Source organism: Cyprinodon tularosa, unplaced genomic scaffold, assembly GCF_016077235.1.
Source record: "Cyprinodon tularosa strain WSP-4 unplaced genomic scaffold, ASM1607723v1 ctg31, whole genome shotgun sequence".
In the NCBI taxonomy this organism is placed as follows: domain Eukaryota; kingdom Metazoa; phylum Chordata; class Actinopteri; order Cyprinodontiformes; family Cyprinodontidae; genus Cyprinodon; species Cyprinodon tularosa.
This window is the reverse complement of record NW_024039019.1, coordinates 18,586-43,956: the sequence shown is the minus strand read 5'-3', so window position 1 is coordinate 43,956 and position 25,371 is coordinate 18,586. Positions and strand designations below refer to the sequence as shown.

The window sequence follows — 25,371 nt, the reverse complement described above, 5'->3', positions numbered from 1 at the left end:
GCTGTAATTACAGTTTATCTATAATCATTTTGGAACAACATGTAATAATAAAGGGCCTTAAATCCCCCCAAGCAGACGGAGTTGGACTAAACAAACACTAAGGGACTGTCAGGTTGGGTGGAGGTTTAAAGAAGACACAAATGCAGAGACTGAAGCTGATGTGGTTTCTTGCAGATTTAATAACAAAAAGGGTAACAGAAGCAGAAATCCACAAACATAATCCACAAAATCCCAAAAATACTGAAAACTAGCGTGAGACTTGCAGCATGAGCCACTGTGTGTCAGATCCAGCCTAGTCCTCCACCTGGTGTCCAAGTACTGCAATGACTTGGACTTGGCGGCTACTATGGCTGAAGATGACCTGCCTGTAGTGCAGAAAGCCCAGTTGCAGAGTTCTGAGTATATTTCCAAGGTTTTTATTTGTTTATTACTGGAAATTAAGCCTAATCTTTAACTGTATCTCAATCTTTATGTGATGTCTGGCTGGATAGAAATCATATGGTAAGAATTACAATACTAAGCTGGCTTAGTATTGCACCAGCCCTGGTTCAGAACCAGAACCTGTTTCTGGAAAAAGTCCCAAAGGTTCTAGATCTCCTTTTTGAAACCTTAAGTCAACTATTGGATATGATGAAATATCATCTTTAACTCTACAGAGCATCCATTTCCTCACTTCTGACATCATTGTAGAGCTGCTGCAGCATTGGTTAAACCATCTCTGGTGACTAGGCTATTTTAGGAAGGCTTAACAAAGTCTGAGAACCCAACAGAAAATGCAAAACTCAACAGTTTCTGTATCTGGTTAGATTAGCTGCCATAAGAGCACTTATTTTAGATTTGAGGAGAATCAACCAAAGCCTTCCTCACATCACTGCTGCTGATGGTAGAATGGAGGGAGGAGCTGCTGCCCAGAGAGCAAAACATGAGGAATACTCTGAATCAAGACAAAAACCACTATGGGTCAGATTTGGATTAAGGAAAACTATTTAAATGAAGCTGGAAGCTAAAAAGTGTTGATTTAGCCCAATAAAGGCCAGAGGTGTCAAAGTCCAGTCCTTAAGGGCATCTATCTTGCTCCTTTTAGATCTGACTCTGAGTCCAATAATCGGGTCATTAGCTGGACTCTGCAGAACTTGACTTCAACTATAATTCAGCTAATGGAGGCAGGTGTATTGAAGGAGAGATGTTACTTCCCAAATGAAGAAATAAAATAAAATAGGGCTGGGTTTTGCTCTGTAGGGATTTCCGTACTTATTCAATTTCCAGGCAACACATTTATGTTATTTTTTATTCTAATTGAAAAGAAATGTCTGAGCATTACATTTTTAAGGTTGGAAACCTAAATTGATATTATTATGTTTTTTTTAATCAGTTTTATTTTCTATTTGTGGAAAAGAATCAACACATTTGACCCAGGGGTACTCATCTGTTCTGGACATAACCCTCTCCTTTGATCTGGGCTTGGGACCAGCACCAGGAGCACACAGAGCTGTGGACCCTGGAGGCAGGATTATTATGTATTTATTATTTTTTTTTTTTATTATTATTGTTATTATTATTGAAGGGTACCAGGAATAAAATACATTTATACATTTCTATACATTTTGGATTGAATGGTTGACATCATGCTTCCAGCCTTCAGCGGGAAACTGGGGGAACATTTTTCATTCAAAGTGATCTTTGTGTTCTGATGTAGAGAGGAAAACCACAACCACCCCATGGATCAGTAGATGTTACTGTTGCTGTGGAGAGGTGGGTCCTTCTGCTTCTGGAGACTTCTCTCTTTCAGTCAGACACTTGTGAATATCCTGAATGTTCTCTGGCGTTGAAGTGAGTGTAATTATGTGAACAAACAATCACCTCTTGGGAACGAACACAAGGAACAGCCAGGGTCCATTAGAAGGTTCTTGGAGAAAGCATTGAAGGAAAAGCGCCTTCTGGCTCTCATTGTTGAAGTGAATGTGGAGGGTTGAAGGTTTTGGAGAAGGGTTATGAGCTTATAATGCTGATGGGGGGTTAAAGGAAGGGGTTAAAGGTTATGGTTGGGGAGTTGAGCTTCAGGAAGTATTTTTGTCAGTGTGATGGTTTGGATGAAGGAGGGTTTCTTCAGGTTTAGCTGTGGTCAGTTTTCTGAGTGAGGTGCAGCCTTTTTAGAGCCTCTAAAGAGCTTTAGGATTCTTTTTCTGAAATATTTCTTTTTGTGTTTTCTTTCTTGTAAATTGTCCATCTCCTGTTGCAGCTGTTTCAGTTCTTCCATTAGGCTCTCTGTTGATTTTTTTCTCTCCTCCTCCATCTTTTTCAGAGCCTCCTCTGTTGATGCGAGGCTCTCTAGAAAGCAGGACTTCTCTGTTTGCCACTGCTGCCTCTCATTGTGCTTCTTTCATAGCTGCTTCTGCATCTCTGAAAGTTTTCTGCTGCTCTGTCAGGTGCCTGGATTTTTCCTGAATCCAGAGCCGTCTTTGGTTCTCCAGTTCTTGCTGAACTTTGAGCAAAGCAGCCTTTATTTTACAGGTTTCCTTCACTTGCTCTGCTAAGCAGACCTCAGCCTCCTTTGTTGGGGTCTTCTCAGCAACCAGAGCCATTTCCAGTCCAATCATTTTTCTTGCAGCATCTTGTCGGTATTGTTTCTCATTCTGCTGCTCCAAATGCAGAGCAGCTTTCTCCTGTTCAAACTCAGCTTTCTGCAGCTCTAACTGCTGTTTCAGCTGCTCCACCTTGTCTCTTTCTTGTTGGTTAGCTCTCTCCATTTGGACCAGAGCAGCTTCTAGTCTGGATGTTGCCTCATTTTTCTGGGCTAAGTTATCCTCAGCCTCTTTTGCTCGGTTTTTCTCTTTAGTTAGGTTTTCTTCCAGCTGTTCAGCCCTTTTGATGGCATCTTGCTGATCCTTGTTCAGCTTATGATACAGAGCAGCAACCTGGTCTTCATGCATGACCTTCTGTGACTCCAGTTGATATTTCAGCTGTTCCACCTCAGAGGGATCAGGCTTATTGGTCAGGAGACCATTTTTCCTGCTCCCTTCGCTGTCTTTGTTCCTCCAAATCTGTCTCCATATTGACCAGAGCAGCTTGTAATGTAGATGTTTCTTCCATCTGCTTGGCCAAACAGATCTCAGCCTCCTTTGTTTTGTTCTTCTCTGTGATCAGAAATGCTTTCAGCTGGTCGACCTTTCTGATGGCATCTCTGCGGCCTTTGTTTGTCTTAACAAAGACCGCGGAGATGCTTTTCCCTAGCTCCCTTCTAGCCTAAAAGGTAGGGAAAAGGAGACTGACTCAAGAGGTCAACAGAGGGCAAACAAGAAATCCCTAAGAACTCAAATATAAACAAGAATAACTAGAATAACACATAAAATGGAAATAAAATGTACACAGTACCAAAACCATGACAGGGGCGAGCAAAAATTTAGCTGTCTTTTCCTTATATTGAAAGTTATGTTCATTGTTAAAAGGGAAAAAAATAAATTTTATTTGGGCTTAGTTAAGAGGCTGACTGTAAGAGAATGATGAGATGTTTTTGAAAATATTGAATATAGGGGAGGAAAAATAAATAGTTTTTTTTTCACTTCTTTGAAAAAAGGTGAAACAGTTGCTTTCCTGTTCCACGGTTAAGGAGCCTGTGGTTGTATTACTTATATTAATGTCTTATGCAAAATTGGAGAAGAAGATGCTGGGTTTGCTGTGTAACTGACATCCTTTGGTGAAAAAATGTGATATTGTTACTGTAACAGAAAAACACCCATTCTGTTTATTTCGTCTTGCTGAATGTTTTTTCCCCCCTTTTTTTTCCAGGAAATCAAAGGTTGGCAGTTGAATAAATGGAGAGAGAAATCTGTGAGTGTGGATGTGTGTGCGAGTCCTTCCACCTGACTCACACCTTTACCTCCCACTACGGCTTGCCAAATGTTCGCCCACGCTATCACCACCTGGCTGCTGCTGTGCGCTGTGATTGCAGTGTGTAGGTCTGCCTACTTGCGTGTGTGTCAGTATGTGTGTGCTTCAGATGATGTGCTCTCTAACAGATGGAGTAACCTAATCCATGCTTCATTTCTGCCCCGCTGTCCATTGGCCCTCACGGTCCGCTGGTGATGCTTTCTAGGCCTTACGAGCATCCTGTCTGCCTTGTTCCTGGAATCGGACCATCCCACTCTGCCCTCGTCTGCTCTGCCCCCCAGGCAACAGCTCACAGATGCACAACCATCTCACTAGAGAGGAGACATAGGGTTGAGTGAGTCTTAGGTTGCTCCAGATATTTTTCCCTGCGTCCCTTAGAACAACATATTGTTTACAGTCCTTTCTGATTGGGAGGGTGTAGTGGGTCCATTTCTTCCTAACTGGATGAAATGGCAGATTGTAAATAACTGTGTCATTTTTTTCTGTCATTCTCTGCTTACTTGTACCCTGCAGCTTCACATCTCTAACATTTCACATTTACAACTTTACGACCTCGTGTAGATGTAGGCCACAAAGTTCCATTTCGGTCTTATCTGAACTGCCTTATCTGAACTCCCCCACATAGTTTTTCAGAAACTGCCCAAGGAAACTTTTATGACTTTCTTTTTGTAACTTCTCCATAAAATGCTATGATTCTTGGGTTAACCTATGAGGTGCCCCCAGGGACATAAATCAGAATTAACTTGCATATACACATATTAAATTACACTCTTCCATATAATATACTGAAAACCTCACACAAACACTAGTAAAAAGCTCTCACATAAACTAGTGAAAACATTTACCTCTTATATAATCTACTCAAAAGTTCTCATACAAAGTAGTGAGAACTGTTCATATAAACTGGTGAAAGCTTTACCTTTCATACACACTACTAGAAAGCTTTCATATACACTATTAAAAAGCTCTCATATACACTACTAGAACGCTCTCATATACACTACTAGAACGCTCTCATATACACTATTAGAAAGCTCTCATATACACTACTAGAAAGCTCTCATATACACTGCTAGAAAGCTCTCATATACACTGCTAGAAAGCTCTCATATACACTACTAGATAGCTCTCATATACACTGCTAGAAAGCTCTCATATACACTATTAGAAAGCTCTCATATACACTACTAGAAAGCTCTCATATACACCATTAGAATGCTCTCATATACACTACTAGAACGCTCTCATATACACTATTAGAACGCTCTCATATACACTATTAGAACGCTCTCATATACACTATTAGAAAGCTCTCATATACACTACTAGAACGCACTCATATACACTACTAGAAAGCTCTCATATACACTACTAGAACGCTCTCATATACACAACTAGAACGCTCTCATACACACTACTAGAAAGCTCTCATACACACTACTAGAACGCTCTCATATACACTACTAGAACGCTCTCATATACACTACTAGAACGCTCTCATATACACTACTAGAACGCTCTCATATACACTACTAGAAAGCTCTCATATACACTACTAGAAAGCTCTCAAACACACTACTGGAAAGCTTTCATACACACTATTAGAAAGCTAAAATATATGGTCCCCCTCCTTTAATTTAGGCAAACATTGCTCAAATATCACCGAATCCAGATGGTTTGTTGTTGATGAAGAGAGGAATAAACACAGTTTAAGATTTGCAGCTAAATTAATTTGTTTCCATATTATGGAACTGCTATCAGGCACTTCCCATCATCTTATATCAGTAATAAAAAATTACAAATACAAATTTGGTATTTGGTGACTTGACTTTTATTTCTGTCAGGCTGAAATGAAAAAACTTGGAAAGAGACTGATTCTCTTGGCGTTTAAAATAACAACACAAAACAGCATAAGAAAACCGCATTTATTTTTTTTATTTTACAATTTTGTAAACAACAGCGGCTGATTAAACTAAATGTCTCAACCTTGTATAATTTTAGGACTTTTTATTTAACCAAGAAATGATCCGAAAGGCCTGGGAAATGATCAGATCCGCTTATGTGGCTGCAATGCGCGGCGCGCTCCTGACATAGGTGGAACAGATTTTCACATGGGAACAGAATTTCGCACAACACCGGAAAAGGATCTCTGTTGAAGCAAAAACATAAAAAATAAAGTCGAGTAATGCCCATGCTTCTGTGAGTTGTTTAGCGGATAGCTAAGCATGAATCAATAATTTTATTTGATACAATTTCAGCCGGAGATAGCACAAAATGTACGGAGCTAGCCAGAATGACCTCCGTTTAAAACAACTTCCGGTGCAATGACCTGTCCTTCCTGTTTCACTGAAACACCTTCCGTTTCAACTGAAATCCGCTAATAGCTTTTCAGTAGTATGTATGAAAGCTTTCTAGTAGTGTATATGAGAGCGTTCTAGTAGTGTATATGAGTGCGTTCTAGTAGTGTATATGAGAGCTTTCTAGTAGTGTATATGAAAGCTTTCTAGTAGTGTATATGAGAGCTTTCTAGTAGTGTATATGAAAGCTTTCTAGTAGTGTATATGAGAGCTTTCTAGCAGTGTATATGAGAGCTTTCTAGTAGTGTATATGAGAGCGTTCTAGCAGTGTATATGAGAGCGTTCTAGTAGTGTGTATGAGAGCGTTCTAATAGTGTATATGAGAGCGTTCTAGTAGTGTGTATGAGAGCGTTCTAATAGTGTATATGAGAGCTTTCTAGTAGTGTATATGAAAGCGTTCTAATAGTGTATATGAGAGCGTTCTAGTAGTGTGTATGAGAGCGTTCTAATAGTGTATATGAGAGCGTTCTAGTAGTGTGTATGAGAGTGTTCTAATAGTGTATATGAGAGCTTTCTAGTAGTGTATATGAAAGCGTTCTTATAGTGTATATGAGAGCGTTCTAATAGTGTATATGAGAGCTTTCTAGTAGTGTATATGAGAGTGTTCTAATAGTGTATATGAGAGCTTTCTAGCAGTGAATATGAAAGCTTTCTAGTAGTGTATATGAGAGCTTTCTAATAGTGTATATGAGAGCGTTCTAGTAGTGTATATGAAAGCGTTCTAGTAGTGTATATGAGAGCTTTTTAATAGTGTATATGAAAGCTTTCTAGTAGTGTGTATGAAAGGTAAAGCTTTTCACCAGTTTATATGAACAGTTCTCACTACTTTGTATGAGAGCTTTTGAGTAGATTATATAAGAGGTAAATGTTTTCACTAGTTTATGTGAGAGCTTTTTTTACTAGTGTTTGTGTGAAGTTTTCAGTATATTATATGGAAGAGTGTAATTTAATATGTGTATATGCAAGTTAATTCTGATTTATGTCCCTGGGGGCACCTCATATTAACCTGTTAACTAGCAACACCAAATTTCATAAACACCTGAAAGGCATGAATGCAATAAACCTTGGGAGGGTCTAGCTGCCATTAAAAAACACTTAACGGTAGACCGACGGTAGCAATGACAGCTGCAAAAGAGGCACTGCACACCTTCTACTGACGATATGCGATAGTTAAGAAGTTAAAAGCAAATTGTTTACCTATCAACATACTTCTCAAGATTTGGATATCTGCAGCATATCCATAATTATCATGGATTTCTAGGGTGTTTCTTCCAATAAAGCTCCCATTTCCCAGTCTGTTAGGCTAGGTTTTGTTACATTTGTTGTCGTGCCATCTGCATTTATTTTCAGATCATGGATTATATGGTATTTAGAGAGATTATCTAAAAGTTTTAGAGTATATAATCCAACCCCGCTTTAAACTTCTCCAAAGCCATCTTTGTGACGTACACACCTTTGTTTTTTATATTCTAGCTAGTTGTCCTTTTAATGTAATAGGATATTGACTACTTTTAATCACAAAACTGACTATCCTGTAGATGTTCCCTCAGTCTTTTTGACAGTGCTTGCTTTATTGCTTGTGACATCAGCACCTCCATCTAGCTGTTCATCCATCCCAGTGTCAACTAGAGGAGAATCTCCATCAACCGAATGAATTACTCTCATTGGCTTGGTAATTTATTGATGTTTTCCTCTCCTGTGGAATAATGGGTGTACAAACCAGTGATGGATGAGGCAACAGGGTATGTGTCTGCCTTTCAAACGTCAACCACAGATAATGGCCAATCACGACTGGTGTGAGTGATTCTACAATTTCTCTTTAATACCATGTATGGTAACTGGATAAGCCTTGAACTTGGTTGGATAAAGGCTTATTTTTTGTAAACAGTATAGTGGGGCTTTTTCTAAAGAGATGCTGTCCAGGTCAGTTTTTAAGTTCTGCTGGACGTTTTAATTAAACCCTAGCATGGATTGATATCTAAATTAGAGGCAATATTATAGCGAACCAGCCAGGAGTTAAGCAGTTTTTTGCTGCTGTTCTGAACAACATAGGGAAATCATATTTAAATGTCAAATAATTCTGGCTTAAACATGTATATAAATGTATTCTTTATCAGATGATATTGTCCCAAAATGTAGAAAATTTCTATTTAAAAAAAGTCCTGTCTTAAAATCTGTGTTGTTGTTTTTTTTGTTATCTTATGCAGGCCAGTTAGTTATACGTCAGTCTGAACAGCTAAATTGACCAATTATAAATCAACGTTCATCTTTCAATCACATTTTTTCGGTCGTAGCATCTTGATTCATATGCCGCAGCTAATATACGCAATGGCTGAAATAAAAAATAAGAATAATTTCCTTCCCATTGAGTTCCGTCCCAGTGTTCACGGGGATGGACGTCTGTGTCTTCAGCAGGCGTAGAGCTAACAGAACTGGCAGCGTTGCGAGGCAAGGGCTCAAACATGTACGACTGGAGGCCTTCTACACCAAACCAAGCTTCTGCCGCCCTGGCGTCCTCTTCCACAACATCTTCGTCCCCTCTTTCCTCCTCTAAATAAAAAATGGATGACAAGGAGACTCATCCACGACCTCCAACTCAAACTCTCATCTTCTTGCATGATTCCTCTGTCCATAGCGTTCTTTGACAGTGTTGTTTCTAAGTCACCAATTTAGTGCTACTTGGTCCCAATGGAATTTCCCATTGGGAACCTACTAGCACTAAGTTGCTAACTGGTTAGCAAGATGCTTCTGAGACACCGGCCACAACCAAACTTGCTTACAAACCTTCCGCCACAACAACCCTGCCCTCTTGATAAACAAGCAATCATATTCACTTTATTCACTCGTGTAAAGTCGTGCACCACTTGGGAGAATTCGGAAATGCAACGGATGGAACAGCCGTTTCCCTATGACTTTAACAATAATAATAAGCCTTGAATTAGGTTCTATAAAGGCTTATTAGTTGTAAACAATATAGTGGTGTTTTTTTCTAAAAAGATGCTGTCCAGGTCAGCTTAAGGTTGTGCTGGAAGTTTTTAATTAAATCCTTGCATGGATTGATAATTAAATTAGAAGCAACATTATGGCAAACCAGCCAGGGGTTAAGCAGTTTTTTCTGCAGTTCTTAATTAATGTACAATTACCCTGCATGAACAATGGCAATATTCAGAAAACATGTCAAGATAAAGCATTCACAAAGATACACGGTGTACATAAATAATATATCGCAATATGACAGAGTACCTGACAAAAACTGTACTATATCAAACCTGATAAGGACGGTAAGCCGATAGCCCTCAAATCCTCAGAGTAAATATTATCTGCCTACTGCTACATCCCAAAGGAGGTAAAATAGGACATTCTGTGAAATTTCTACTCTGCCAGGTTCAGCTGATACGACTTTGAAATAGTTTCAGTCTCATGAGGAAGAGGTTTTTCGTTATGCATTGGTCTGCCTCTGTGACACTGACTAAATGAATGGCGCTGCTTCTAATTTTAAGCATGAGCCTGTATGCTCTCTGTCTCTAACGTGGTCTCTTAAACTCAGAACGGTTGTATCCAGGATGTCACAGGCCCCAGACACACAACCCCGTTCTCCTCCATTAAATGATACCTGATCCTGCTGGGGCTTTCATTGATGACAGAGAGGGAGCAGGACCTGCTGAAAAAGCGCTCCGACTGGTTCTCACTATGAACCCGCTGACTTGGAGTCATTGAAATGCATTTATGAGGAGCCCTCTAGTCTTTCTCTTTACCATTACAAAGTGGCTGTAAGAGATGCCACAGATAGTGGCTTAATTGCACTGCTTACCGGAAGATTCTAGAGATACAAAGGCAAGAAGCAGAATAAAACAGCTTTAATTTCAGCCATTAGAATTGAATCAATGACCAAACACAAGAAAAACACCTCATGTCTTTCTAGGAAGAGAAAACTTTCAGTTTTTAAGTAGGTCTTCTAGTTTTGAGTGTTTGGGTGTCTCAGTCTGTCTCTTGTCTCTGTGGACAATTTGCACATCTGTCTGCTCAGTGATCACAGAGGGAGCTGCTTCCAGACGCAGCAGGACAGCCGTAGCCTGGAAAACCAAACAGATGTGAGCTGCTCCCACCCTCCTCTCTTCTGCACCTTTCAAAGCAGTTTCTATGAGTTGAGATGAGGTTTCCTTTTCTATCTTTAAAGTCTTCAAATATACTTTAAAGATTGTTCCTTTGTTATCAGTGGGCTGAATGCGTTTATGTTGGAAATGTTTATGTTATTTTTATAACTTGTGATTTATTGGCTGTGTAGAAGTTTTAATTTTTTTTTTCTAAATGAGGCCAATGCATCGCATACAACCTCAACAACCAGTGTGTCTGAATTATTAACCAGCTGTTTCTTAGTAAGATATGTTTCAATTTGATTTCTTTTTGAAGGTAGGTAGTCTCGCTTTGATTCACTTAAAAAACGCCACAAATAAAGATTATTTAATGAGCAGATCAGATTTTAGAATATATATATATATATATATATATATATATATATATATATATATATATATATATATATATATATATATATATATATATATATATATATATAAAATTGGCCCAGGTACTGATCCCTGTGGTACTCCACAGAGCTTGAGGAATATTTCTGATTGCCGTTAACAAACCGAAATCTGTCAGATAAATAATATTTAAACCAACCTAGTCTAGTTTCCTTCATTCTTACAAGATGTTTAAGCTGTTCTAAATTAATATTTTGATCAGCTGTATTAAATGCAAGATTTTAGTCATTTTCGCTACTGTTGTGAAACTCTGGCATGTTTCCTGAAAAATAATCACTTTTCTTTAAAAGATATTGAAGCATTTCATTGTTCCAATTATTTCATAAAACCTAACCCTAAATAGTTTATTTTTTCAAAATCTCCCAGCACACAGGAAAATGTTTAACCCTTTCTTTTTAATCTGAGCAAAACATTTTAGAACATCAGTGACTTTTCTGCCCTTACTTTTTGCCGTTTTTTAGAATGCCAAAGACAGGAGAAGACATCATCACGTAAAATAAATATGTTTAGATCATCATAATTCAGAGAATGGGCACAAGAAAAAAGCCACCTATCCAAGACAGCTCAGAGAAGTTTGAGAAATCTTAAACCATGACAAACAAGTTTGGATTTTGCTAAGGGCAAACTTCTTCCAGTTTTTCCAGGAGTCTCTGCAGACTACTGTGTGCAGCCCCAATCTACAGTATATAAGGGTTTTGATTGTGGAGTTGATAGCGACAATAATGCTTCCCTTCAAATCACTGCCAGCAGCATAGTGCAAGTAAGGAAAACCTTGATTGTGATTGTGAGCAGAAGAAGAGAAACGATGATTATGATTTTCTTCTTCTCTTTCTACTTCAAATTACAATGGTGCCTCAATTAGGAATGACTTTATTCCATCGTTTTCGCTTTGCGTCTTTTTACTTCCTTTCTGTTTAAATTGAGCATCAAAACCAGTCTGCTTTACTGACTCTGAGGCCATTAGGAAAACGGTTGTTGTTCTGCAGAACCAAAGACAGCAAATCCAGGAAGATTGCGTTCATAGACAAAGTTGAGTGTGCATCTCCATGATAATCATTTGACAGTTTTTAAATGCCAACTGGTTGATTTGCAGACATAGAAACACAAAGTGTTTCCTGTCTTACCATTACAGACATAAACAAATTGCTTAACATTAAGTCGGACATTTTACTCTGGTCAGATGAGACTTAAATTGCTGTCTAACAGTTTCTTATTTTGATTCCTTATGTGGTTCGGACACAATAAGGGGGATATTGGTCCAGAGACCCAAACTATTCAAAAAACAAAACTAAGATAACTGTGGGGTGAGTGGAAGTGAAAATAGTATTGAAGTAAACCTAGGTCTCTGGTCATTAAAAAAAGAGGAGTGGCAAAAGTAACTTCATTACTATTACACCTACAGTTGTCTCAATTTTGAGTTTAAACAGCCAGAGACAGGGCAAAATCATAACGAGGAAACAGCTTGCAAGCAGAAAAACACATTAGAAGTTCAACATGTCAGCAAAGAGGGCTGTCGGATTGTTTCTCAGAGCTTTCCAGGGACCTTATAGTTTGCTGACGGGCCTCATTTGACCCCAGGGAAGCATGAAAAGCAAGAAATTAAACTATCCAGGCAGGAAAAATCTAATCAGAAAGATGAAATAGCAAGCTGTTGCAGCACAAAAACCAAGTCCCTCTAATGTCCCTTAAACCAGTGTTTCCGCCTGCGCTCCCGTCCTCAAAGAGCAGTTTGTGGTCATCACTCTCGACAAAGTGATTAAGTGGCCTTGCTGTGGTATAAATGGGATTTTGGCATCTGCAGCCATTCTCCTGTCCAAAGCTTCATTTCACCGACTCTCAGCTCCCCTGCTAAGTTCAGTAATGGAGCTTTAAATCCCCTCTGTTGTTGGGCCTCACTCGCTCTGCCACTGGGTCAATGACGAAGCTCCGGCGTCTCGTGCCACCTTGTTGATAAGACTTCTCTTTGTGCCTGGAAATGGCACTGATTATTTCTGCTTCCTGCACATCAGCCATGCAACCCGTCCTTGTTCTGAATGCTTTTCTCCTCAGAAAAAAAATCTTCACATCCAAGTCGCTCCCACTCGACAAATCTGTGACATGAATGTGTTTTTGTTTTTAAGAAAAAAACAAAAGGTGTTCTTTGAGGGTGCTTTTGACAGGCCAACTTTTCATCTCCTCAAGAAGCTTTGTTGCCTTTTCTTTTCAAGTTGTCATGTATTATTGCAGAATTTTGCTTTTTTCTGTACATCTGAAAGTTTTCCCATAAGAGAAAACAGTGGATGGAGGAAAAACTAAACTAAATGGAATAAGAGTTTGAAAATAGGTCGTTTTCTCCAGTGATTATTGAGCAGTTTGTTTTATGGTGTAGTTTATATTTCTTCCACATTTTTACATCTACAGTTCTTGTGTATTTCAAGGCTCTGTTATTAGCTGAATTTTTTATTCTGTTGACTCTGTCTTGTTTCCTTGCAGAGGCCTTCGACCTGGTGCTGCGTCATGGCCGTAACTCCACCCTGACCATGCTGAAGTCGGAGTTCCCTGGTGTCCTCCCTGGAGTTCAGAGCTCTGTAGGGCAGCTCTTTTTGGACATGTCGCTCTACATCCTCGGCTCGGACTCGACAGTGGACCACATGGTGGCGACGTTCTTCAACAAACTCTTTCCCTACACGTACCGCCGACTAATTGGAGGCAGCTCCTCCTCCATGTCGGAGGAGTGTTTACGAGGAGCCTGGAAGGATTTGACGGCATTTGGTCCTTATCCTAAACTGATCATGACCCGTCTGTCTCGCTCCCTCCTAGCCACACGAGTCTTCCTGCAGGCGCTGAACCTGGGCATCGAAGTGGTGAACACCACGGACCATCTGCGGCCCAGCAGGGACTGCAGCCGGGCTCTGCTAAGGCTGTGGTACTGCCCGCACTGTCAGGGCATGCTGGCGCCACCGGCATGCAGAGGCTTCTGTCAGATGGTCATGCAGGGCTGCCTGGGGGGCGCCGCGGAGGTCCAGCCTCACTGGAGGACCTACATTGATGGACTGGGGAAGCTAGCTGGTGGCATGAGAGGGGAGCAGGATATGGAGGCTGTTGTTCTTAGGCTGCCGTCGATGATTAAGCTGGCTCTGAAGCAGATTGTGAACGCCCGCAGCCGGCTCAGCACCCTGGTGAGCATCATTCCCAAACACACATTAGCAAACTGTCAGACTACAAATGGCACTGATGCAGCTACATTTCTGTAGGTTCTCATTTACATAAACATTTTCCTAAAACCTTAAACGCAGTTCTTGCTTTCTAATATCACACACTTAAGTATTTTACTTATAGACTTGGTTTAGAAGTTTAAGAACAGCTCAAAATGCTTGGACCTGTCATGTTTTTCTGAAGTTGTTTGACCCACATACAGAAAACTGTCAGGAAACAGGAGAAAGTTAAACAGTTTATTTATACAGAATGATCATGTGACCTCTGGAGACTGGGAACAGGAATGGCAGGGGTCTATAAAAGATGGACAGGAGACTTAGATACGTTGAACTGAATAGAGGGAAATCTGAATTGTAGAAAGAGCTTACTTGGAGGTTGGGGTTTATCCGACAGGGGGAGGTTAAGTTGGGTCCAGGAAATTCTGTGAGTCTTGGTACTGACAGAGTTTGTCGTGGAAGTGAAGGAATCCAGGTGAGCACAGAGGAGAGCGGATCAGGTTGAAAGGAGCAGTGATTTTAAAGGTGCTCTGGGCTGCCATCTGGGAAAAGCACCAAAGGCTTTACCTTGAGCTTTGTAGATGCAGTGATGTTAGGCTCCAGTCAGTCTGCTTGACACAGCTTCAACCTTTCTGAAGCAGAAGTGTTGCTGATAAGTGTTCGGAGCGCACTGCAGTCATGTGAGCGCTGCGAGCGAGGCCTCGTTACGTCACACTTCGTATCAAGCTTCACAGTAAATTCGAATAATCTGGGCCTGTCTATACTACTTAAGTATTTTAATGCATCAGAATCCCTGCTCATATCATATTTACCATTCACTGTTTTATTTAAAGACAGGGAAAGCAATGTTACATTTAAGTCTAGTTTACAATTGAGTCAGAATATTTTGCTTCATCCATATAGATCTGAAATAGATAGAGACACACACATCTCTACCCCCCACAGCCATAATTTCATACAATCATCTTCATCTCTCAGAACCACCCCAAGAACATGGAGAACCTGTGGGGAACTACTGAGCAGCAGAGTTGGTTCCAATCATTTAAACTATCAGTACTATTTCTAGGATAATTAATTGATGTTTTTATATAGTTGTAAGTGCAGCACGCTCAAATATTAGTCTGCACAGGCAGAGAAGTGTCCTAATTAACATACCGTAAATCGTCTAATATAGGACGGGGCCTTTATTTCACTCAGGTAAATCTTGGTCGAGGCCATTGTTGGAAGGAGGACAGAATTAGAGGCAGGCCTCTATTTCTATTTGATCAAAACAGACTACCAGTGGAATGAAAAACTAGATTTTGTTTTGTCTTTGAACCTATAAAATACTAGGTTCATTTATTGAAAAAGTACAGTTACCATAACGGTATACAGAACATTATTCAAACATCTTCCAGCAGCTGCAATTTTTCTGCACGGCAATATGAAAAAAACAAAAAAAAACAGACAGAATGGAATCTTGGCCAAACTGACTTGCGAGACCAGGTTTTAAAAAACATTAATGGAAACTGTTCTGTCATCACAGCGAAATTTTATTTGAGGCAGGCTAAGTGGAAGTAGGCTACCAGTACCATATATTTCAAGGGAAATTCAGAACAACAAAGGCCAACGAAATTCTGTCGTTTTAACGCTACCTGTTTACCACCACACCTACCGGTAATCACATGTGTCTTTCAGATCAGAAAGATTGTATAAGGGCTGGTTAAACTCCTGCTGCAGTGTGTCGCAGTGAGTTTGACGCAGACATTTTTGATTTATGCTCAATATTGAAGCGTGGTCTGCGCTATACGCTGTGGGTCTAGCTACGGCCGAGGCAATTAGGAAGTGGGGGCGAGTTTAGTCCGACAACGGAGGGACATGAGGGCGAAAAAGAGCGGAGATCCAGGTGGAAAAAGGGTCCCACCGTTTTCGCGCACCTCGCTCTTCTAGCTGGTCAAACTTCACGAGTTGTTTTCCCGCAATTTCGGTCATAAAAACAAAACAAGCCGACCTCCTGTTTACGGCACTGTCTGCGCTAAGGATGGGACTTCCTATGCTAATGGGTTGGATTCGTTAGCAAACATTGCCCCCCTGTGGTACTTGTGTGTTACTATCACAAGTTGTGGCGGACTGCCCAGAAACATTGTTGGTTCTAATTATAGCCCCGGCCTGTATACGAGTCCGGCCAGTATTTACCTCCGCCGACAGCCAGACAGGCCATTATTAGAGGCCTGGCCGCTAATGGAACACAGGCCAATATTAGAGGATTTACGGTAAATTAGCAAACAAAATACAGATATGCAATAGATGAATGAGGTGGGATTCAAACTCAAAATTTGACAGTTGAGAGATGTGCACATTAACCCGTTTGCCAAACGAATGTATACATAGACTGCAAACAAGGTTAGATGAGAATTCAGAAGCATAGTGACAGGACCACAGCATGCTAGCAGCAGTAATCTCAACCAATACAAGTTTATTAATAGATAAATGGCAACCTTTCCAGGTTGTACCTCACCTTTTTACCCAATGACGTGTTGCTAACCTATCAAAGCTAACCCTGAACACTCCCTTCACCTTGTACAAGGTATTTACTTCACATCCTAACCTATCGTGCTTTTTCAAACATACAAATAAGTAGAAACTATAACAAATATTCATTTGTGTCTACAGTTTCTTTTTTTGCTCCAAGTTTAGAGTTACAGATGGTAATATGTTAACAAAAATGTTAACAAAATATGCTTACAATACATAATGCGTTAGATATAGCATTGCCAGTGTGCCATGGAGGGGAAAAAGCCAAAAGGAGATATCATTGCTCCATTCCATAAACAATAATCAACAACAACAAAAAAGAAAAACTACAAAAGTATTTTCAAAATGTAAAAATATCTCTTCAGAAAATAACTGTAAATCAATTGAAAATACCAATATTGATATATGTCATTAGATGATATTGATTCTAAATGTGGAATCAATATTAAATGTAAAAAAAATCCAACATATTTATTGGCCAACTTCGGTTTCATTGTCTTATATTTTTATAAAATTTAAATCCCCTGTAATGACCAGAACCTGAAGACCCTGAATTCCACTAGAAGCAACAGATTGAACAGTTTATTAAAATATAGAACTGCTGCAGGTCGGGAGGGATTCACCAGAGTCAAAAACCGAAACTTCTTCTCTGAGTTTGGGGACAAACTTTGAGAGTTTCTGAAGAAGCAGGTTGGTGTGTAACGTCACAGGTGGAGGATTCTTAAATCTATCCAGGTAGGTTTGGAGGAATAATTCTTTGACAGATACTCGGTGGTTAAGGGGAATGCCCAAGGTCAGATCCGTGAGATATGAGACAGCCAAAATAATCAAAGGGGAAAACCAGAGTCGGTCCACAGTGAAAGCCAGGTGGTCCGAGAACCAGAGAATATCCATGGAGGGGACAAGGCACCAGTTCAGGGCACAGAAAACAGATCAGAGATCCAAACACACACTATGACAGGTCTGATTGGGTTCTGGCAGGCTCAGAGAATCAGGAGGCAGAACCGGGTAACAGGAATGCTGGACTAAACTCACAGATGGCTCTTAATAATCTGGCACTAGTGACGGGTCTGAGGGCTGGTTATATAGCCAGGTGGATCAAATGAAGACTCATTGGGAACAGGGCGGAGCTGAGAGGTGTGCTGAATGATGGATTGAACCCCCAGAAGCTAGCTGACAGCCACTCGCCTATGATTGTATTATCCAGCTGCTCTACACTGCCTGCAGCAGAGAAGCAAGGAGATCTCTTGAGGTTTTACAGAGCTTTATTATTATATAACTAACTTACATTATCAATGGTACTGTCTCACAATGTATTGGGATAAATCATACTGTGACACCAGTACAGTGGAATCGGCTTATAGGGTCACAGATATAGTAATCAACCGCTTTTAGTGTTCAAAAGGCTTTGGACAGAATCAGTTCTATACAAATGCTGTTTAAAGAATTTGTTTATAATAATCAAGAAATCTGCTTATAGTGTTCATTTTTGGCCTTTTTATGAATGTAAACGCGCAAAAATAATGAATACGTGCATTTTTAAGTGATGACAGCACTCCGGTGTCATCGCGGAGGTACAAGTGCGCTTAGGTGCAGGTACCAGTGTAGGAATGCAATTTGTATTTTAAAGACTGGTCTCCTGCATGTTGGTTAAAAAAACTTTGACCTTTTACATCGTTTTGAAAAACCATGGATAAGAAAACAGATGTAGGCTAGCTTTAATTCTCTGTAGCCTACATGTATGCAGCTATGCTGTTGTTCTCTTTGTTTCAAACTTCAAACTTGTTAAAAAAATGCACTGGCGGCACACGGCTACCAGAGTTATGTCTGTGAAAAGGGCAGTAAATGAGGACGCTATATGTTTCATTTAATTTTTCTCATTGAAAAACCATACAAATGGCATTTAGATGATATTCCACATAAAATATAAGTGAAATAATGGTAAATTCGGATTCAGTAATCAACCGCTTAGTGTTCAAATTGGCTCTGGACCAACGTGACCACTATAAGCAGATTCCACTGTATTTTTATATGCATCATATCGACAAATTCTTTCCAATTCACACCCCTACAAAACATATATTAGAGTCAATCATAATCAGAAAAAAATGCACATATATTCATGCATATAATAATTTTGTTTTCATCCACACTCGTATCTCAATAAATTGAGAAAAAATTATATTTTTGGATATGCAAGAACTTTAAGATTGTTCTAAGATTTCTCCATAAAATCTGATGCGACGCTGCAGTATTAGCGAGAGGATTTAGTCAAAGGTGATTTGAGATGAGAAATGATGAAAATGGTTATTCTGAACAAAATAATGTTTGATTTGGTCTCCATCCATGTCTTATTAAATCTCTTCCTCATAAGCAGCAGTACCCAGTTACATGCAGTATGATAAAGCTGTTATAGTAGCAGTGTCTCTGTGAAGACAGAGAGGAGTGCTCATGAAATATGAAGGCCCAGGTTCTGTGGGAACCTCAGAGCTGGTTGTGCTCCTACTCCTGTATATTTGCTGAACTTTTCACTCTCCCACCCCTCGTCCCTGTGGTGACCACTTTTTCCACCCAGAAGCCATCATTTATTAACACACAGGTTGACCTCACTTACTCTGCAGCAGCATGGAGCGGTTGTATCTCTGTGTAGCAGACCGTTTGTGTGTGTGGGTGCCATTTCTGTCTGCTGTCTGAGATTCTTATTTAAATTTAAATACGTTTGATGTGGGGGTTTTTTGTAGGGAGGATGACACAGTTGTCTTTACTTTATGTTTGTGGAGTCTGATTCCCTCATACCTGATTAAAGCTCCCATGGCTGTGTGCTGATAGGCTTGTTGTAAAGGCTGGGAGAAAAAGTTTGTGTGATTTTTCAGACTCTCCTTGCTGGTGTAATTAAGGGGACTGAGACAATGTTTCCCTGCAGACTAATTTTTTCTCACAGTGTCACAGTAGATTAACCAAAATTAGACTACACCTGGATGTTTCTCCTCTGCTGCCTTTTTTATAGACTGTTTTTCTTGGAAATGATCTGAACAAAGCTGACTTTGAAGAACTAATTTAATTTTATGTTGTCTATGTGAAAAACAAACTATAAGTTGTTTAAGAAACATCTTTACTTTCATATTTTATTAGTGGTTTGTTGCAGTGGAGGAAAAGATTTTTCAAAAGGTAGAGGAACCACAGCTCACCATGAATCTACCCTCCCAGCGTGACTGAATGACAGTACAGCCTGATAGCAACTTCACCACAGCAGCACTAATGAAAACCAGAGTTTATTTTAACCAGCAAAACTGCTAAATAAAAACTTGCAAGGTGATATGTTAAATTTCAGTTCAGAAATTAAAAAAAATACACAGCGGAAAAGGAATTTTCACTCTTTTTTGCTCCTTTTTATGTAAAATATATTTTTTGTTACCTAAACCAGAGCTATCCTAAGACTTCCCTTACAAATTACAGTGATTTCGCTGGCATTCAGAAAACCATTTTTAACCTTTCAGTGAAAAACCCTGAAGTCAGAATGCAAGATGGCTGCCGTAGTTTGCAATTATATATATATATATATATTGGACAGGTCGCCACTCTAATTCAACAGAGAGACAAGCAACCATTCAAGCACACACTCACACCTAAGGAGAATTTACAGAAGCCAATTAACCTAACATTCAGGTTTTTGGACTGTGGGAGGAGGCTGGAGTACCCAGAGAGAACCCACATGCTCAGGGAGAACATGCAAACTCCATGCAGAAAGACCCCAGATCGGGAATCGAACCCAGAACTTTCTTGCTGCAAGGCAGCAGTACTACCCACTGCACCACTAAGCATCTGTGTTTCTTAAATGTGTTTGTAAAATGTGTGTATGTGGGTTTTTCACCTCTTCATCGTTTCCTGTTCACTGGTTTAGATAAAGAATTGTGATTGAAACACAGAAGTCTAGTCAAGTCCTCCTTTTTTAAGGGGGGAGCCATTAGGTTGAAAAGACACTTGTAACTTTTCATGTAGCCCCACTGGGGTTACTAGGGTTACTGAAGTAATAGCATTCAGTGTCTAATTTTGTTCTCACCTAAGGACCAACACTGGATGATGTTTTAAGCTTGCTAAATATCCCTCTGAGAGATCCACAAATAAACATCTATGCTTTTTCTTTCATGTATATCAACTCTGGCTTGAATAACATTGACTTAAGGAACATATAACCCATTTCACGCAGTCCTCTTCTGCTAAGGGATGAAATGACTCAGCTGTGATTTTGAAGTGACTGTGATATTTATACCATCAACATCTTGAATGCATCATAGTCTTTTTTTTCTCGGTTTTATATGATTCCGAGTGTTACGTGGCTATCGTTGCTGTCTCCCACTTAACCAGCTCTCTTATGGGGTTGAGACCCTGGATACTTTATGAGACAGATGGACTGAATGTTTTGAGCAATGAGTCTTTAAGACGTGAGAAAGACATCTACACTCTGTGGGCTTGAAACAAGTAACTCTGCAGGCAAGACGACCACTCATCGTTGGCCTGCCCTGTCTCTGGCATGCCGACATTCATCCTCTCCATCCAGCGCAACTCCTGGGTGAATCAAGCAATGTTACTAGGCGTGGCGGGGGCAGCTAAGGGGCCGGCCGCTCCATTCTATTCCCCCTTCAACTCCTCACCTCTCCCCTGGAGTTTTATACTGTCTGTTGCCATCTCTCTCTCTCCCCCTCAACATCCCTTTTCCCACTGTTTCATCCCCTCATTTATTTCTTTTTCTCATGTTCTTCCTCTCCGCTGTGAGAAAAAAAATGCATGATTTATGAAGCTCTATTTTTACCAGTTACAGAGAGAAAGGACAGGAGAGAAAGAGTGACAAAGGAAAGGAGAGGAAAAATAAAAAAAGATTGGAAGGGGAAGGGTGAGTGTGAATGTGAGCCCAAGGGGGAGTAGGACAGGAGATTGCGGAGGATACATCGATCACCTGGTGACCCACTCGGCTGAAAACGAAGAGGCGAAGTAGGTTGAGGCAAAGACATGACAGATCTGACCAGGATGGGTGATTTCCTGCTACGGGCTGCTGTGAAACACTGCCTCGCAAAATGATTCATGCCCATATAGGTCTTTCCGATTTTGTAACGAAAATCATGGGTTTCTATGAGGTAGAGAGACAAAAGGAAGTGCATGATTGTCACAAGAAAAGGAAAATGATACAAGGCTGTTAATTATCATAGCGATGCAGATTTGAAAGAGTTGCTTTGCATATGTATGCAGCATCATGAGTCAACACTTTGTGGAACTACATTTTAGTGCAGTTACATCTGTAAGTCATTTGTGGGTTCTCTTTATCATCTTTGCGCGCCTATAAAGGATTCTTTTGACCAATCTTGTATTTTAGGGAGATCAAACTCAGTCAAATTAGACGGAAAGCACGTATGAAGATCAATTTTCAAGTTTTGGTTGGCACTTTTAATTGGAGTGGCCGTTGTAATACATCTTTTGGTCTAAACCAAGGGGTGGCAAACATCCAGCTGTTGAACCGGATGCAGCTCTTCTCTTTGATCTTTATGACTCAAGCGACTGGACTGATCTCTTATGGTATCATTTTAGTAATAGTGAAAAGAAAGAATTGTTTTTTGTATGGAAGACATTACATCATCTGCTTGCAATGTCAATCACTGTCACATTTTAAGTTTCAAATCCATAGCACCATTTTTTGCAGCTTGGTCCGTAGACGAGAAAAGGACACAACCCTCTGTCAAGATCCAGAGGACATTTTGTGGCTTAGGCTGTTTTTTATGTTCAAGAAATCTACAAAAAAAAAGCTGAACTGACATGAGAAGACTGAAATGTTTAGATCTTTGTCTATAGATATTTAGGTTATAATTGTGCTCCTCTTTGACTGCTGCTGGGATTTATTTTAGCTCCTGATGCTGCCCTGGTTGTCCATTCCTGATCTAAGCCATTCTGTTACTTACTTGGCCAGGTCTCCCTCGAAAAAGAGATTTAATCTCAAGGGACTTCCTGGTAAAATAAAGGTAAAATAAATAAATAAAATAAATTAAAAGTCTGGCAGTATGTGTAGCGTCATGTTCCTGCTGTAAGGTAAGCCTTTGCTTTAGTCCCAATCTGTCGCAGCCTGATTTATTTATTTGTTTCAATATTCAAATAATTTTCCCCTTTTTGTTAATCTACTGAACAGTACTTAGTGGGGTATTCAGATCTTGGGTTATTGTGCTTTAACCAAACACAGCTTTATCTCCATAAGTATATCTCTGACCTTTTTTGTTCTTCTGACTTTGATGCCATTTGTTCACAATTATCCAGTATTTTATGTTGGCATATCATACAAAATCTAAATGAAGCACAATAAAGTTTTTGCTTCAACTGAGAAAAAAAGAATAACATTTCAAAGGGAAAAGACTGCTTTTGCAGACCTCTAAGCACTTTTTTATGCTACATTTCAAATACCTCGTTAAGATTCTCTCTCAATAACAAACTTACAGCCATAATTTTACTTTCCCTTTACTTTTGATCTCCAGCAGATCAAATTGCATTCAACTTGTTACTTCTAAGAAGGAACAAGAGCTCTTATTAATGTTTTATTGCTTTTTTATGATTTGCTTATGCAGCTGAAACATGACAGGATCCACTCTCTGAAATGTAAATACCATTGAAGCTTTCAAACATGTTGAAATATTCTGTAGAATATCATCAAAGCTATTATTTCCTAAGTCAAGTGTGTTTTAATCGTACATACACAATGAAGTCATGTTTAATCTGACTTTTAGAAGACCAGCTCTGATGTTTGAAAGTCCCCCAAGGAACGGTTTGTTGTTATGTTGACAATAATTGAAAGCTGAGCGGTTTGCTTGATGTTGAAAAATAAGCAGTTTGTTTATCTGATAATAAGTGAATAATCGGCCTTCCAGCTGCTAAAACAGAGAATAAAAGGAATAATCATAAACAAATTAGTTCTGTGGATGTTGCTTCAGAAAAGATGGCAAAATGCCTCAAAGTTAATGAACATCAATTCAGCCATTAGGCTTATTAACGTCTGATCATCAGTTAAAGGCTGGAAACATAATTAAGCTTGAAACTTTTAGCACTATAAAGCCATTTTTAACAGATTTATAAATCTTAGAGCAGAGAATGAGCCCCATTAATTCACTCTCCTTTTATCATTTTTTAAACCTTTTTCTGTGATATTGTTTGAACCACATTAGCTGCATACAATCATTGCATATATAAATTACATTTATTGCTTGCTTTCTTACATTAAATCATGCTAAGGTCTTACTTATTTAGGTTTCTTAGGTTCACAAAAGTTATTATTTGCTAAAAACCAAAAAATAAATGACAAAGAACGTTACATTTGTTTAAAGATTGTTTAATAAAATCTTAATTTAAACTTCCGTAGGTTTAGTGTGCATTTAAGTTTAATGTTTTAAGACTTCCAACAGTAGTTTTCTTCAAGAGATCTGGAAATGGCTGCTACTGTTTGTCTCTTAAACAGCTTTCTCAGCTTCGATGGCTCCCATGCACACTGACTATCCAAGACCTGAAGAAAATCATGTAAGTGATGATAAAAGTTTGCTGGAGAAGATTTGGGCTGAGCAGAATCTCTTGTCAGATGAGGGCAAAGCCCCATACTTGTAGGAGTAATGGTTCCACAGATCTTCCAAAACAATACAAGGAGCGAAGTGTTGGATTTCACACCAGAGGACTTTCTATATTTGAAGGAAGGATAGAAAACACTCAGAAAAGCAGTGAGGATATGAGACAAACAGCTGTCCCAATCCTACAGCAAGATTGCTTTTGGAACACAAAAGGCCTTTTCAGCTTGTATCCAATTTTAAATCTACATAAAAAACTGAGCACCTAGACATGATATCTAGTATCTATAATATTTGAAAATAGATTATTTAAAATAATGGGTCCAAATTTTATTTCAAAACCTACTGTCCTTTAAAATTATCTATTTTTTTGTAACTTCTTAGTTCATAACAGCATTTAGTTGTCCATTGTTCTAAATATGCTAATTCACCTTCAGAAAGCTCTAGCTTGAGGGAATTAGAACCCCCGGGATTTCTGTGGAGTTACCGCAGGCTTCTTTCTTTTTACTCAGCTAATTTATAAAAGAATATTTTTCAAGCATATTTTAAATAGAGTAGCTACTCTGTGTCTGTACATGTTATAAACTATGGAGGGCAGTGTAAAAAAAAACAACTTCAACGTTTCAAATATAACAAACATGAGACTGCAATACAGCAGCTAGCTAACATACAGAAGAGCATGGTCTCAAATGTTCCGAAATCATTTTACACAAGACAGCAGACAAAGGCAGTATTATATAATTAGGAATTAACCCTTCAGTTGTAAAGAAATAATTCAATATTTGATCAATCCAAGCCTTTGAACCATGTGTCTGGAGCTCACAATCTGTCCAATGAGGGCATCCAGAGGGTAGGTCCCAGTTTACAGACTTTTTCTGGACAATTTAAGGATTTAAGATCATTTGTGTTACAGTGCTACTTTCACATTAACTGTGGCAATTTTTTTGCGGGGATTGCTTGACATCCCACCTATCTCTTTCTTGCATACAGTATCTCGACCTGAGGCTGCTATGAACTTCAGCCCAGCTCTCTCCACTGCGTTATCAGGTAGAAAAAGCATTTATCCATTTAGGTTTGGGCAATTCCAGTTCCTGAGACCCAGAATCCTGAAAATTTTAGATTGGTCCTTGGTACAACACACCTGATTCAGGTGGCTGATTTACTTTAGTCAGTTGTATTGGACCAAGAAAAGGTCTAAAATTTGCAGGATACTGCCCCTCAGGAACTGGAATTGTGGACCTCTGATCTATCCAGTTCCCTGTTTCTTTTTGCCCTTTCAACTGACATTGAC

The 25,371-nt window shown here is 39.4% G+C and overlaps 1 protein-coding gene across 1 annotated transcript in view; it reads left to right on the top strand.

Annotated features, from left to right (window-relative positions):
* Positions 1 to 25,371, top strand: part of LOC119788066 (glypican-3-like) — a 157,221-nt gene that overhangs the window by 121,564 nt on the left and 10,286 nt on the right. The window contains exon 3 of the mRNA XM_038292200.1: positions 13,262 to 13,947. Within this exon, the coding sequence (XP_038148128.1) occupies positions 13,262 to 13,947 (686 nt within the window). The remainder of the gene's footprint in view (positions 1 to 13,261; positions 13,948 to 25,371) is intronic.